This window comes from Nesoenas mayeri (genome assembly GCF_963082525.1).
Source record: "Nesoenas mayeri genome assembly, chromosome: 7".
In the NCBI taxonomy this organism is placed as follows: Eukaryota; Metazoa; Chordata; class Aves; order Columbiformes; family Columbidae; genus Nesoenas; species Nesoenas mayeri.
In genome coordinates, this window is record NC_137551.1 from 23,505,518 (window position 1) to 23,520,411 (window position 14,894).

A 14,894-nucleotide genomic window follows, 5' to 3' on the forward strand; every position below is an offset into this window, starting at 1 on the left:
ACATAAATATTTACATTGATGGACTATAGAAATTAGAAATAAGACAAACACTACTGAAGGAAGTCTGTAAATGACAGTCACTCAAATGACATAATGCAGAGTTTGGCTTCATTGTCAAACCATGAAAAATTTAAGAGTCGTCAGAATAGTAATTTTCTTCATTTTGCCTTACTTGCAATAGAATTTAAGTATGTAATGCAACCTGACTTTATCAAGCTAATAGTCTCCTGTACAATAAATAGAAAAAGAGCTTTTCTGTAACAAGGAAGCCAGGAATAAAGAACAGAATAAAAGTAAGGTTTATTATGTAAATGTCATCACCTTGAAGCAACCTTGTGCTTCCCCCGCTCCTTGAATTAACAGGAAAAATAAGACATAAGCTTAAAAACCTCTAGTAGTCCATTTCATCTGCTACTTAACTAGCATTTTAAGATCAGTCTTCACATTGACGAAGTCTTAAAACCTTCTGAACTGCAACATTGGCAGAGACATTTAGAAAATTTATGGCACAACATGCAAACCTACTTACTTGTTTTAAAGCAGACAGCTTAGGTGCATGTTGGATATCTCGAAGGGATGAATTATGAGCTGCAAGTTGCTCTGTAATTCTTTTATATTCTGGATGTTGAGTTGTTAACACTAATGCTGGATGGTTACATAGCTTCCGTAAGTATTGCAATGCCTTTGATTATTTAGGAAATTAAATTCAAATAAATGGTTAACAACAGTATAGTTACAGAAAAAGGATAAACAAAATTGATTTTTAAGTACAGGGGCCATGCAACCACATTCCACAAGTTGGACTTCATTTCAATGAAAATGTATCCTAAAGTTGCATATTTATATTAAGAAAGCCTGTATTTCACACTGTATCCAGTAACTGCTATGAGCATAATGATCTTGTTTCCTGTTGCAGCAACAGTGCAAAGACCATTTCCCACACCTTCACGTCAGCATGGGATATAGTCCATGGCTTTGGGAGCTGTGCAGACCCTTTGAGAATTGTTTCCAGGTAGCCATGACTTAATCTGCAATTCTGTAAGACCATGAACTTCCATAAATTCAGATCTAACCTTAAGAAAGTGGTTTTGTTCATGTTTTAGAATCTTAATTTTCTAATGCAATAACTGATGAGATCAAAGTTAGTTGCCTCTTGTTTTGGGGTTTTGCACTTCCGGTAATCAGTTTTTAATCAACAGTGGTATCCAAGATCTACAAAACAGCTGAACACTAGTTGAGGAAAACACTAAAAGACAGTTTTATATCATTTAAGACACAAAAACATAGTTTAAGCATACTAGCTATACATCACCTTCCAGGCAATCTGATCCAAAAGCTAAGCATTTTTTATTAAACCCACAAATATAGTTACCAGAAATACATTAACAAACAAGTAAAGGTTACTGAAGAAACCTGTACCTGAAATACATGACCTGTGGCTTTAAGCTTTGGTTTTTCAGTTTCTTCATTCAGTGAAATTGAAGAAACTGTTTCATCAATATCACATTTGGCACGAGACTTGGCAAAATCTTCATAGAGCTGAACCTGTAGACCAAGCCCCAGACAAAAGAATGACTTAAGTGTTTTCCCTGAGAGAAGACAAATGGTCACTTTTTAGAATTTAGTTCTGAATCATCATAAGTCAAGAATGCTATTTCTATGTAGCACAAGATCAACAGTAATAGTGGAATTGCTTGCCATTTTTCTTTCAGCTTGGAAAACATTCTTAAAAAAATCTGCAGATGCCTAGATGTTTTTGTAGAAGAATGCCAGAAATTAATCTAAAGAAATACTCTATCGCAACTGGACTGAAATCAGTTTTTAAACATGTGCTAGAAAGCTTTTTAGTCCTGTGGTTCCAGAGAATGTCAGAGCTGACATCAGATTGAGCCAGGAATACAGAAGTGGTTCCTTTGTGGTCTTAACTATACTGGAAAAACTAAGCTTCCAGCCACTTTTTAAGCATACCTGTAGAGGACTGAGAATACAGTAATAATCTTGAATAATTTTGGGTGGAAGATCTTGCAGTACATCCTCTTTCATTCTCCTTAACAGGAATGGCAGAACTTGGCGGTGCAGTGCTTCCATTGCAAGAACCCCTAGTGAAGCAACGGAAGCAGTATTTTACTGATGGCAATCTCTCCTTTCTTCAGCAGTTCTCATTTAAAGGAAAACAACAAGAAAAGCAAGATTTAATGTCTGATCCCTACCAGCCTCTTGTTCTCGACTGGAGCTTCGGGCATCTCTACTTGCCAGTATTGGTTTCCCATAACGAGCTGCAAATTGGCGTTCAGTACCCAAAAATCCTGGCATAAGGAAGTCAAACAACGACCACAACTCTAAGACGTTGTTCTGAACATAAAAGAAACATTTGTTAAATTATTTCCAAAAGTAATCAATTGTTATCAGAAACATTTCCATGCACATTTAACACTGTCTATTAAACGCTACAAACATAATGCTTCAACATACTTTTCAGGTTCTGGAACTTTGTGGCTCTTTCATCAACTTCAGCTATGGGGAGACTTGCACGTGCACTTGAGCATATAAATGGACTTTGTCTCAAGCCAAACCCTGAGTTCTTCTGGACAAGAAAACCCAGGAGACACCAGTGGTCTTAGTCATGCATGAGACAGATACTCCACAGACAAATCATTTGGCCAAAGCCCAAAATCTGGAGTTTTCAGAGGAGAGTTTCTTGCCAATGTCACTAGAAGCATAGGAAATGTTCTCTCCCCTTCAAAACCTGCTGCTTAAAGAACAAGTGATAGAGAAAGCTGTGTTGCCAACTTTTGAGCCTCATTAGTACCACAAATCTTGCACTCCATTCCCCTTTACGTAGGTATACTAGGAAAAAGATGCAGTTTCAAGCATTTAGCAATAAAAAGCTTTTTTACAACGTGCAGTTTGAACAAGATGACTCTAATAAAAAGCACAATAAGATGGACTGCAAAAAAAATATATCTTTTGCATGTTTTCTACTACCCACCCAACTCCTTAGGAAAAAAGAAAAGCAGTTACCTGGATTGGTGTACCAGAAAGAATTATCCTGTAATTGGCTGTCAGCTGTTTTACTGCTTTTGACAGTTTGGTTTTCCCATTTTTTATTACATGGCCTTCATCAAGAATGCAGTAATTAAACTTAATATTTCTAGAAAAGAAAACACAGACTTCAGTAGCATTTAAAATTCTAAACTATTAAAAACCTCAGAAAACATACCAGTTCTTACCTGAAAAAGTCAATGTCATTTCTCACAACATCATATGAAGCCACTATGAGATTGTGTCTTTTCACCTGGTGTTGTAACCTTAAGAAAAAAGAGGAGATCATAACTGAAGTGTTTCTGGCACGTTATTATTTCAGCTTTTGAAGGTACCATCACAAGTCTTCCCATGCCCACAAACTTTGCTTCAGTAGTAGTAGTAGTAAAGTGAATTACAAAATTCTGAGTGTGATATTTTACTCTACCCAAGTCATAAATGCAAAGCACATTACCTTGCTCTCTCAGTAGGAGGTCCTGTATAGTGCAAAGGATTAAGATATTCTTTTGAGCAAAATTTGCCTACTTCATCCACCCAGTGTCCTGTGAGTGTAGGAGGGCACACCACCAAGGAGGGAAGAGGAACACTGTCCACCAGTTTTGTTCTTGCATATTCCTGAGCCCTTTATGAATATAAAAACAAATTTTATATTTATTTTTTTTTTTTGCACAGAACAGTTGAGGTTGGAAGTGACCTCTGAGGGTCATCTGGTCCAACCCCCCTGCTCAAGCAGAGCCACCTACAACCAGTTGCCCAGGACTATGTCCAGAGTCATTACCATAGAAAAAGCCCTATGATTAAGCCTAGTAAAGCCTCTAACACCATATCCCACAGCATTCTCCCAGAGACGCTGGCAGCTTGTGGCCTGGGTGGGTGCACTCTGTGATGGATAAAGAACTGGCTGGAGGGCCAAGCCCAAAGAGTTGTGGTGAACAGAGCCAAATCCAGTTGACGGCCGGTCATGAGTGGTGTTCCCCAGGGCTCAGTACTGGGGCCAATTCTGTTTAATCTCTTTATCAATGATCTGGATGGGGGGATTGAGTGCACCCTTAGTATGTCTGCAGATGACACCACGCTGAGGGGGAGTGTTGATCTGCTGGAAGGTAGGAAGGGTCTACAGAGGGATCTGGACCAGCTGGATCAATGGGCTGAGGCCAATTGTATGAGGTTCAACAAGGCCAAGTGCTGGGTCCTGCACTTGCATCACAACCACCCCATGGTGCACTACAGGCTTGGGGAAGAGTGGCTGAAAAGCTGCCTGGAGGAAAAGGACCTGGGGGTGTTGATTGACAGCTGGCTGAACATGAGGCAGCAGTGTGCCCAGATGGCCAAAAAGGCCAACAGCATCCTGGCTTGTACCAGGAATAGTGTGGCCAGTGGGACTAGGGAAGTGATTGTTCCCCTGTACTCAGCACTGGTGAGGCCCCACATTGAATCCTGTGTTCACTTTTGGGCCCCTCGCTACAAGAAAGGCACGGACATGCTGGAGAGAGCTCAGAGAAGAGCCATGAAGCTGGCGAAGGTTCTAGAGCACAAGTCTTATGAGGAGCGGCTGAGGGAATTTGGGTTGTTTAGCCTGGATAAAAGGAGTCTCAGGGGAGACCTTATCGCTCTCTACAGCCACCTCAAAGAAGGTTGTAGCGAGGTGGGTATTGGTCTTTTCTCCTAAGTAAGAAGCAATAGAATGAGAGGAAATGGCCTCAAGTTGCACCAGTGGAGGTTTACATTGGATATTAAGAAAAATTTATTCACAGAAAGGGTTGTCAAGCACTGGAACAGGCCGCCCATGGGAGTGGTTGAGTCAGCATCCCTGGAGGCATTTGAAAGATTTGTAGATGAGGTTCTTAGGGACTGTGTTAAAGGCCAGTATCAGGTTAACAGATCTTCAAAGGTCTTTTTCAACCTAAACAATTATATGATTCAGATCTTTAAAAAGAATGTTATTTGCTTAAACTTACCTGAGGCAATGATCACCCGCAAGAATGCAAATGGATTGTAAAGTTTTTCCTAAGCCCATGTCATCACAAAGAATTCCATGAAGTTTATACTTATTGAGAAATGCCAGCCAATTCACTCCATCCTGAAATTAAAAGAAGATCAAATTAGAAAATAAAAAGAATGCATTGGAAGTAAAAACTGGCTTTTGGCTAGTTAAGCTTCACTTCAAACATGTTCTGTCATCCATCAATGCCAAACTAGGAGCTTGTTCCCACCATAAATGCATCCACTACAGCCCATTCACTGAAAAGCAGAGGGAAACAAAGGGAGAAACATAAGTGGCCGAACAGTACAACAAGGCCTGGCTTTGCACTAGTGAGCTGCCACAGTCAGCCTAAGCAAGGCACAGCCCATTGGCCATTCCCTGAGAAAAATGACAGAATCAAGAGGTGAAAAAACCCATTCACTAAAAGAAAAACAGGATAAATGGCATGCATTAGTTATTTTGTTGTTCCTTCCCCAAGAGTCCAAGATATATACCGCACAGCTAAAAACAAAAGACTCACAAGCAAAAGCAATCCAGCACCCAAACAACTCCTAGCCTTCCATAAAACCAGACTGGAACTTATTGCTCTTCTAAAATAGAAGTATAAGCTCTTACCTGCTGATATTTTCTGAGTTCTGCTTTGATTGGTACTGGAATTTTATAATTTTCCAGTTTTTTCCCATCCAACAATTGTTCCAGAAAGTGACGTTCTTTAGCTTTCATGCGGATTAATTCTTCAGACATGTTTGGTGGATTTGGTATACCAGCCTAAGATAATATTTTGATACCAGTAATATAAGTACAGTACTCAATTTTCACACAGACAATAAGAAATAAAACCTCATACTAGCTAAGACATTTTAGACAAACAGAGGTCACTTCCAATAAGGTATTTAAGAACATACATACACACAGACAACAGCCTACTTGTTCAACTGCCTTTTCCTACTCTCCCTTTTATAAGAAGTCTGAAGTGTGAATATCATGCCAGTTAATTTGGTTCAAGTATATTGTCAACTTGCAACATGATTGCTTATCAATAAAACAAGACAGATTAAGTTGAACCATTTATCTTACAATCTCTCAGTCATATTTTCATTTTTTATGGTTGAATGAATAATGAAATTGAGAATACAGACACAGTAAACTGAGCACAGCTAAGCTCTCCCAACTCATTTACTGTTATTCTTTCCAATTCCTCACAATTAGAAACCAACACAAAAGTACAAGTTCACAACTCCCAAGTTTATTCAGACCCCTATCACTTATCCAGCAGATGAATGCGAGTCTTGCATTTTAGGCAGTATATAAAATGCCAGCAACAAACACTAAAGACTAAATAGAGACTCTGTTTTGTTACAGAACTATAAGTCATGCTTCAGGGACACAAAATTGAAAGAGTAGAAAGGTTTGTTGTTTTTTTTTCCTCTGTTTTAATAATACCACTATAACTACTGAAAACTGTAAGAGTTTGGCTTATGAAATGTCTGCAAGACTGCCCTAAAAAGTCTTCCCGTTTAAAAAAGTAAAACTGCATCCATAAAACAGCACTCCCCAAGTCTTTTTCACACAAAGCATGTGTTAAACTTTGTCTGTGAAAACATGATAAAGTTATTTCTATCTCAAAAAAAGGATTTCTCAATAAAGTATTTCCCCATAAAACACCTATTTCCATAGCCCTATCAATCTACCCCCTACTCTTTCCACCAAGGTGAGTCCAACCCCTCTACAGTTATTAATTTAAGTTCCTTGTTTGGCGTAACATTTAAAATTGCTAGCTGTCCCACAACAACGCTGGTATTTTCTCTCATTATTAATCTACTTCACTCTACGTTTGCATATTTAATGTAGTTCAATATCTGATACTGAACTTCCTTTAACTGGAATGGGAAATCCTAAGGGAGTTCTTGAGTAACTATGGAGAAGACACATGAGCTGATCATGCATACGTATACAATTAATAAAACAAATATTCTACATTTTTAACAGACGCTCACTAAATTCTGTCAAAATTGCTTTAAAAAAAATTTAAGATTATGCATTCCATAGGATTGTATTAGGTGCATAAGAAGGGCACTGGTGGGAATGGAATTGGAGTGAACAGTAGAATGCCAGAAACTAATTTCTACTTCACACACTTTCAACTTTTTCAACATCTCAGTGTAAGCATACAGAAATAATTAAGTGCTCCATTTAAGGCAGATTGCTAGTTATCAGATTCTAAGGTTCTATTATGCTAAATTAAAAATTGACATAATAAAAGATACTAAACCCATTAAACTGACTTTTTCTATTAGAAACATGCAAATAAATTCTGAACTGTCTTCTGTTACCATCTGGTGGTGAAACTAAGTTACCTAAAGCCCCGTAGTCCTTGAAGTGGTATATGAGAAAGTGACCGAGGTATGCAAGTTGTAGTAGGTGTGAAAAACTGAAGCAAATCCACATTGATTAAACATTACTGCATCATAATACATTTAATATTTTGCCCAATGCTGTAGGGTGGGGCTTTTTCATTTTAAATACTAGGAATAAATAACTGTACTTGTCTTTACACTACTTCTATTACTGTTATTTCTTTTTTTCCTTTACATCAGTATTACTTTTTTATGCATTTCTCTTGACCACATGCACAACAAGAATCATACCTAGGGACAGCACATAACTCATAAGACTTTTAAGGTAAAACTAGCGAAGGCAGCATTACATGAAAAGGTAATTAATATACACTTAACGTACACAGTCAAAATGAGTTTCTTAAAAAGATAAATTTTTCGGTAACATTAATTTAGAAAATCACTAGCAGAGGCTTCAATTTTACCTATTTTTACATTTTAAAGGATACAGCTTCAATTATCTGATATGGACTCAAGATTTATAAAAACAGTTACTTGTTCAGCATTTAATAAGCCAGAAGCTTGGACTTTGTGGCTGGTGAAAAAGTGGATACAGGACAGTTCACATACTCAGTATACTCGCAGTCTGAACTTACCTCAAGAGGCATTAGTCTAATTAGTGTTGCAAAGCACTGAGTAGCCATAAAGCGTACACTGTCTGTCTGATCACTCATTCTGCCCAGAACTGGAACCACCAGAAGAACAATGTATGGAACAATACCAACATCCAGCTGCTCCATTACACCTGGATCAGCTATTAAGGAAATAAGTTTTTACCACTTCAGGATTGTCTGACATCAATATAGACCTGGCAGATTCCTCACTTCAATAGGTAAAAGTTATTAAAACATTACAATCAGATGAGCAAGATTTCTACTAACAAAGCAATGGGAAAAACAGCCCAGAAGTCTGATCTACCCAGTGACATTTAGACAAATGAATTCCATGGTTTGAGAAACAGAATTACCTCCACCAAAACTTCATTTGATAGATAAAATAAAGGTGATGGAAATAAAAGTTTCCTTCTTGTCTACCGGAAGAAAACAGCTTAACATTTTATTTCATTCCTACTCCCATTTTTTTCAAGGCAAGAGTTTTTGTTCCCCCAAATTATACAACTGCAAAGAGGTTTCTGCATTTTTGAATACTCAAGCAAGGATACATGCAAGTGCTTCAATTGCACCTTCTTGTTTGGTGTTGTCATCTATTGCTCCCAACCACGGCAGAACTTTCTCTAGGAAGATATTCATTGTTTCCATGGTAGCTATTTTGCTCATAACACCTACACAACGAGCAGCCATGTGTCTCACTGCAGTGTTGGGATGTTGAAGGCACATAGACAGATGAGGCAAATGCTGTATTAACTGAAGAGAAGAAGAGGGTGTGGGGGAGAATGGTTAATATGAACTATAAACAAATTATGGAATTAGTTTGAAGTGAACAGTCTTTTAATGTCACTGTTACCTCCTAAATGGTGCTTGAAATGGTTCCTTCACAGGATCACATTTTCATTTTGTCAAAACTAATATTTTGACTCAAAACAAAAAACTGAACTTTGAAAAAGTACTACTCCCCGATACAGTTAAAATTCAGACAGTAACAGAATGTTTAGCATTTTAGTCAAAATGTAAATTAAGAAGCCCTTGATAATTAAGGAAGTGTTCCACAGTGGAAATATATAGTATTCAGTACTCACAACTTTTTATAATAATTATTGCTTAAATACAGATACATAGATTAAATAACTCCTTCCAGCTAGCAAATTTGTCCTAGACTCTTCCCATTTATATTTAGGCAGATGAATTATCCATCTTGGGTGTCTTATTAGCTCTGTGTTACAATACAGACACCCAGAAGGAAATGCCCATCTTCCCAGGGGGTACACATGTACCCACATGCCTTTTGCTCATCAGCAAAAATGTGTTTATGTCAGATATCCTAAACAGATGGTCATGTTCCTCCTAGTCTGTCCCTAACTGCTAGCTTTGATTAACCAATTCTACACTCTTTGACTTTCTATGATTTTTTTAAAAGTCTGTATAGAGTATTAGCACCCCCAAAATCAATCTACACATTAACTCCTATATAAAAACCCTTCCACATCATGTGCTAAATTCACTCAAAATCACTTCAGTATTTTAATAAGATAGATAAGAAACAATTTCATATGTGAATCTTCTCCATCTGCTCAGAATTCTACAGCCATTCCTTATGCCCAGTCCTTTCCCATCATATTCCTTCCAGAGTTCTGCCTAATTATTCCTTGCATGGGAGCCTTTTTGTATATTTTTTATCATCCTGTTGCCCTTCTCTATGCCTCTTCCAGTACTACTATGATTATTCTGAACTAGAGTACTCCAGATAGGTTACTACTGAAAATTGTATTCCAATATGGGCATAATGGTGACTTTCTTGTTCTGTCTTTCTTAACTGTACTGTTTGTTTGCTTGTTGTTGTTCTTTTTCTTCCCTAGTATTTTACATTCAGCTGATGTCTTCACAGAACTCTCCTAACTCCAAGATCTATTGCCTGAGTAGAAATAGTCAGTTCAGAGCCTACTACTGCATATGATGTATTAAGGCTTTTACATTGAGAGGTAGATAAAAAGAAATAATTTTAAAAATTAATCAGTCCAGTCTACTTGGGTGTAACTGATGTCTCCCACAATTTTTGCATTCCCTGCATGTGGTCCCTGTCTATTCTCCAGGTTCAGCAAATCTGGAACTAGAATAAAGCAGAGTTGAGATGCTAATTTCAATGTAACACAATAGCATAAATATTATCATAACTCAAGCTTTGGATACTATCTTGTTTGGGCATTTAATCCAGAAAAAGGTAGGTCAAGTCTAAATTGTAGACAGGTGTTTGCTTTTGTGATTTATTCTACAAATAAAGAATTTAACATCCTATAGGACACAGGGAAAAAATAGCTTTGAAGTGCAACAGCTTAACTACTGAAGATAGAAGGCTATGTCTTCAGTTTATCAAGACTATCAAAGTGTAGCTAACACCACTTAACCTTATTGCAGTTAAAGACAATAAAAAACTTCATCAAAACTCAGTCAATGCAAGAAGCTTCTAACCCAGCAAAACTCCATTAGCCCAGACCACAACACAGAATTTCCTATCATAACCTTGTACTGAAGACCCAGACCACAATTCTCAGTTTCTGTTAAATGGGAGGAGCACACACACAGTCCCTGAACATCCCCCATACCAAATCCCTTCAGCTTTGAAGCAAGCTAACAAGTGGGCTAACAAGAACCTTATGAAGTTCAACAAAGACAGGTATAAGGTCTTGCACCTGGGATAACATAATCCAGGAGTGCAGCACAGGCTGGCATCTACCCAGCTGAGGAGCAGCTCTGTGCAAAGGGACCTGGGGGACAACAAGCTCCACAGCAGTGAACAGTGTGCTGCTGCAGCAAAGAAAGCCAGCAGGATGCTGGGCTGCATTAGCAAGGGCACCACCAGCAGAGACAAAGATGTCATTATCCTGCTCTAATCAGCACTTGTTAGGCCACACCTGGAACAGTGTGTTCAGTTTTGGTCCCCGCATACAAAACAGATGTGGACAGGCTGGAGAGGTTCCAGAGAAGAGGCACAAAAATGATCAAAGGACTGGGAAGATGTCATATGAGGAAAGGCTGAGAGAACTGAGCTCGATCAGCCTTGAGAACAGGCTCAGGGGAGACCTCAGCACCATGTTCCACTATTTAATGGTACAGGTTAATCCTGGAGAGATTCTGATTGAACAAAAGAAGGAAATTTTTCATGTCCATTGGAATAACCTCCCCAGGGAAGTGGTGGATTCCCCAGCACTTTTAAGATTCAGTTGGACAGGGTGCTGGGCCATCTTGTCTAGACTGGACTGTCCTTTTGCCCAGAAAGGTTGGACCAGATGATCCTCATGGTCACTTCCCAAGAGACAAACTCCACATTTGTGCTGTTCCCGATAGACTTGCAGGCTTTGCTTCTCTTTGGAATGGCCTGAATGCCTGCAGAAACACACACCAGCTTAATGGCATTTTTTTGTGAGAGGACACTAAGGACAGTTTTGGTCAGCAAGTTTTGAAGATGCTAGAAATTAAGAGTGGAAATTTGGACATGCTTGACAGGATACAGGACTTGAAGAACAGGTGGGCTAGTAAGTACCATAAAAATGCCATTTGAGCAAGATTAGAAAAATATCTTAAACTGTGGCAACAAACAGGCTTAATTGCTTCATACAAAAGCTGCTTTGGAATATGATTACCAGAGGATGTAGCTGAGTATCCATTGAAGCTGCTGTTGTTTCAAAAACCTGTAAAGAATTTACTAGCTCCTGGGCAGGAACATCTCCTTTTTCCAGTAAGGACTTTCGGTCTGTGTTAAGAACAGAAAAAGTGTTCAGTTAAATACTGACATACTGCACCCAGCCTTCCAGCTTCCCTAAGCTTAAATCAGAAGTGTAATTACCAAAATTATTTATGTGAATGTTGTTCTTTAATGAGCCAACCATAGCATCCCAGAGATGTGGCAGTCCCGTTGCCATTTCGGCACCAAAATGTTTAGCTATGGTAGATAAGGCAAATTCAGCTCCTCTTCTCTGTACAACATAAGGTTTCTGAGCCTAGAATTAAAAAATTTAACCAAGTAGAGAGGACAAATACATTTAAGAATAACAATTATTTTCAAGAAAGCTCCTACTGTTACATAGGCATTCAATACTGCTTGTCTTTATAGCTACCTATGACACATTTGCTAGTCAATGTTTTCTTTGAACGTTATTAATTTTTATACAAGTAAAAAAATAAAAGTACTTTATAGCAGATTTAAATCCTATAAATTTGTGGATATGGCTCTTGCTGACACATGCCCATTTCGGCAAGAGGTTTTCCAACTGGTTCCAATTCCAGAAGCTCAGATATTGCCAATGTAGGGAACACCAAGAACAGTAACATGCTACCAATACTTCCCAAAAGCAATATTTGGTTTGTTATTAAGCCCTTTCTCTTCACTCTCTTCAGAAAGTGAAACTGATAAAAATAGCTTTAGCAACTAAGAACAAAATCCACAACACTGTTTAGGAATCCCAGTCCTGAAAAGGATCTTATTAAAACACACGGAAGTTTTATATAAATAGAACAGTAACAAAGAAATCTGGCATATCAAGTGTGGAAGTCAGATGTACGTCCTAAAGCCAGTCATATTCAAGTTTTTAATGCTTCAGAACTCCTGTTTTACATCAAGATGACCAACACTAACATGGGTAACAGGACACAATCACAGCACAGTTTGTGGAAATCCACTTGCATGGACTTACATTGAGATATCAATATCCTGTACTAAATGTAAAATATTTCAGAAGTATTATTTTTCTTAATAACACACTGAAGATTTAAAACATCATCATCAACAACTAATATATGCTGCTTCCATCACAAAATTTTACATCAGCTCAGTTCTCTCATGAAAAGATTCTGGACATCTCTATTATAATGTTATCAACTCCAGTGAATTCAACCTAACAGAAGGGAAGGGTGGATGCACAAGCTGCAAAGGCAAGTTTTTGAAATCTACCTCATCAAGTTCTGTAGGAATGCTTCCACTACTGCCAGCAGGGAGATCTGCAATTGGGGCTTTTGGAGCTTTTGGAGTAGGACCTCGACGACTTGTGATGGCAAAAGCAGCTTTCTGATGTCTGTACAGTGTGATTATTCCCCTGTGCTTCGTAACTGTATGATGCATCCCATCTTTATCGGAGTTCGGCCCTAAAGGAAAAGAGAGAATAGCTGACAACAACTTAAGCTGCAGTTTAAAATGTAGGTGGAAGTGACAGCTACCTACAAGTTACCTGCAGATCTCAATGTTCTTAAACACACACAAACCACAACAAAATCTCAGAAATATCATCCTCCTCAAGGATGGAAAAAATTAAAGTACAGAGCAGAGTTACTCTGTTAAGAGCACAATACAAACTTGGCAAGAAAATCGAAGTGTGTCAATTGTCACATAAATTCTTATTCTGCAAGAAGTACAGGTAACAAACCTTTGAGCAAACATGAAAAGTTTAAACAAGTTTGGTTTTTTTAATATAAAACACCACATTATGTTCTAAAGTTTAAACATACATGTTCTCTGTCCTTCACAAACAGTTCAAGACTTCTACCATGATACAACAGCAGATGCCATCAGTATCTTCGGTTTTGTTGATGTTTCTATTTATGCTAATCAGCTTAATTTTCAACTCTCTTCAATTTCAATTAAAAGCTTCATAACATGTAAGTGAAATGTGATCATAACAGTTAATAATTGAACAACAGTAAATAACTGAAAATTGGAACAATGTTATTTTATACATATAGTTTTTGAAAACTATACACATCTTCAGCTGCACATAGTGTATAGTTTAAGACACCTAAATGAAATAATTACTAACAAATGACTAACAGTTGCTGGCATTTTAAAAAACACTGAAAACAAGACTCCCTCAAATACTCATTTTAACTTTTCAGAGACAAGCAGCCATATTTTAAGAATCCCAGGAGTCTCAGACAGCATACCTTTGGAGTTTTCATGGCTTCCCTGAGGCTGCGCAGGACATGCTGCTAGTGGGGTAAGATGTGGATCCACACAGAGGGAGTTACAGAGATTTTTTATAATCTTTGAGTTGGGACAAGGAGACCTTGTTGTACATTGCTGAAGTAACTTTGCTATACATGAAGCCACATAGTTTTGTATAAGTGTATTCTCCTCTTTTTTGATGGCTTCCATTAAGGGTTTTATAACAGGATTCAGTTTTTCTGGAAGTTGCTGCAAGTTCACAACTGCACATGCAACAAATGTATGGACTCGCAGATGCAACACTTGCCATTCTTGATTTGTTTCTGTAACAGTCATTTGGACCTGTTGTCGTTTACTGTCCAATTGTTGTAGAATTTTAGGATTCAAAGTAAAGGATGATGTCACTTCATTGAAAACAGAAGTAACCTAATAAAAAGGAAAAGAGAGTTACAAATCTGTTTTGTTTACTGTAAAATTGGATATCTTCTGAAAACTGTGGTATTCACAACATAACAAGTCACTTCACCAGGTATGATCATCTCCATTTTGCCAGCAAAAAGCAGGAAATACTTTAAAGAATCGTTTCTGGAATCTTGAACTGCAGCTCAAGGGGAAAAATCAGGCATATTATGAACATGTCAAATGTAGATTCCTAAAGCTAAAATAGGAGTTTATGTACTCCTCCAAATTTAGATTGTCCTATATGTGCCAGATATATCCAGATATTCTGGCAATATGTAAGCACATGACAGATAAGAAAAAGAGAATATACTACGAATACAGGAGGCCAGAAAAGATGTGCAAGGTCCTGTGCATGAACAAGTTGTTTCTAAGATTATTTTCTTTATAGGAAAGAAGACTGGGATAAACACCTAAGGAAAAAACACAACACAGTAGTTGGAGGACTTGCCATATCCTCCCCCACT

At 37.9% G+C, this 14,894-nt stretch overlaps 1 protein-coding gene across 2 annotated transcripts in view; it reads right to left on the minus strand.

Moving 5' to 3' along the window:
* Positions 1–14,894, minus strand: part of BTAF1 (B-TFIID TATA-box binding protein associated factor 1) — a 46,166-nt gene that overhangs the window by 3,453 nt on the left and 27,819 nt on the right. The window contains exons 20-34 of one of the 2 annotated variants that reach the window (XM_080347919.1): positions 13,968–14,394; positions 12,985–13,175; positions 11,881–12,034; positions 11,678–11,787; positions 8,585–8,786; positions 8,019–8,167; positions 5,642–5,794; positions 5,001–5,122; positions 3,497–3,664; positions 3,231–3,308; positions 3,022–3,151; positions 2,211–2,352; positions 1,969–2,099; positions 1,420–1,545; positions 530–682 (exon numbers count right to left, since the gene is read on the minus strand). In XM_080347919.1, the coding sequence (XP_080204045.1) occupies positions 530–682; positions 1,420–1,545; positions 1,969–2,099; positions 2,211–2,352; positions 3,022–3,151; positions 3,231–3,308; positions 3,497–3,664; positions 5,001–5,122; positions 5,642–5,794; positions 8,019–8,167; positions 8,585–8,786; positions 11,678–11,787; positions 11,881–12,034; positions 12,985–13,175; positions 13,968–14,394 (2,436 nt within the window). Of the gene's footprint in view, positions 1–529; positions 683–1,419; positions 1,546–1,968; positions 2,100–2,210; positions 2,353–3,021; positions 3,152–3,230; positions 3,309–3,496; positions 3,665–5,000; positions 5,123–5,641; positions 5,795–8,018; positions 8,168–8,584; positions 8,787–11,677; positions 11,788–11,880; positions 12,035–12,984; positions 13,176–13,967; positions 14,395–14,894 lie in introns of those variants that run through there. The other variant, XM_080347920.1, reaches the window with a different exon arrangement.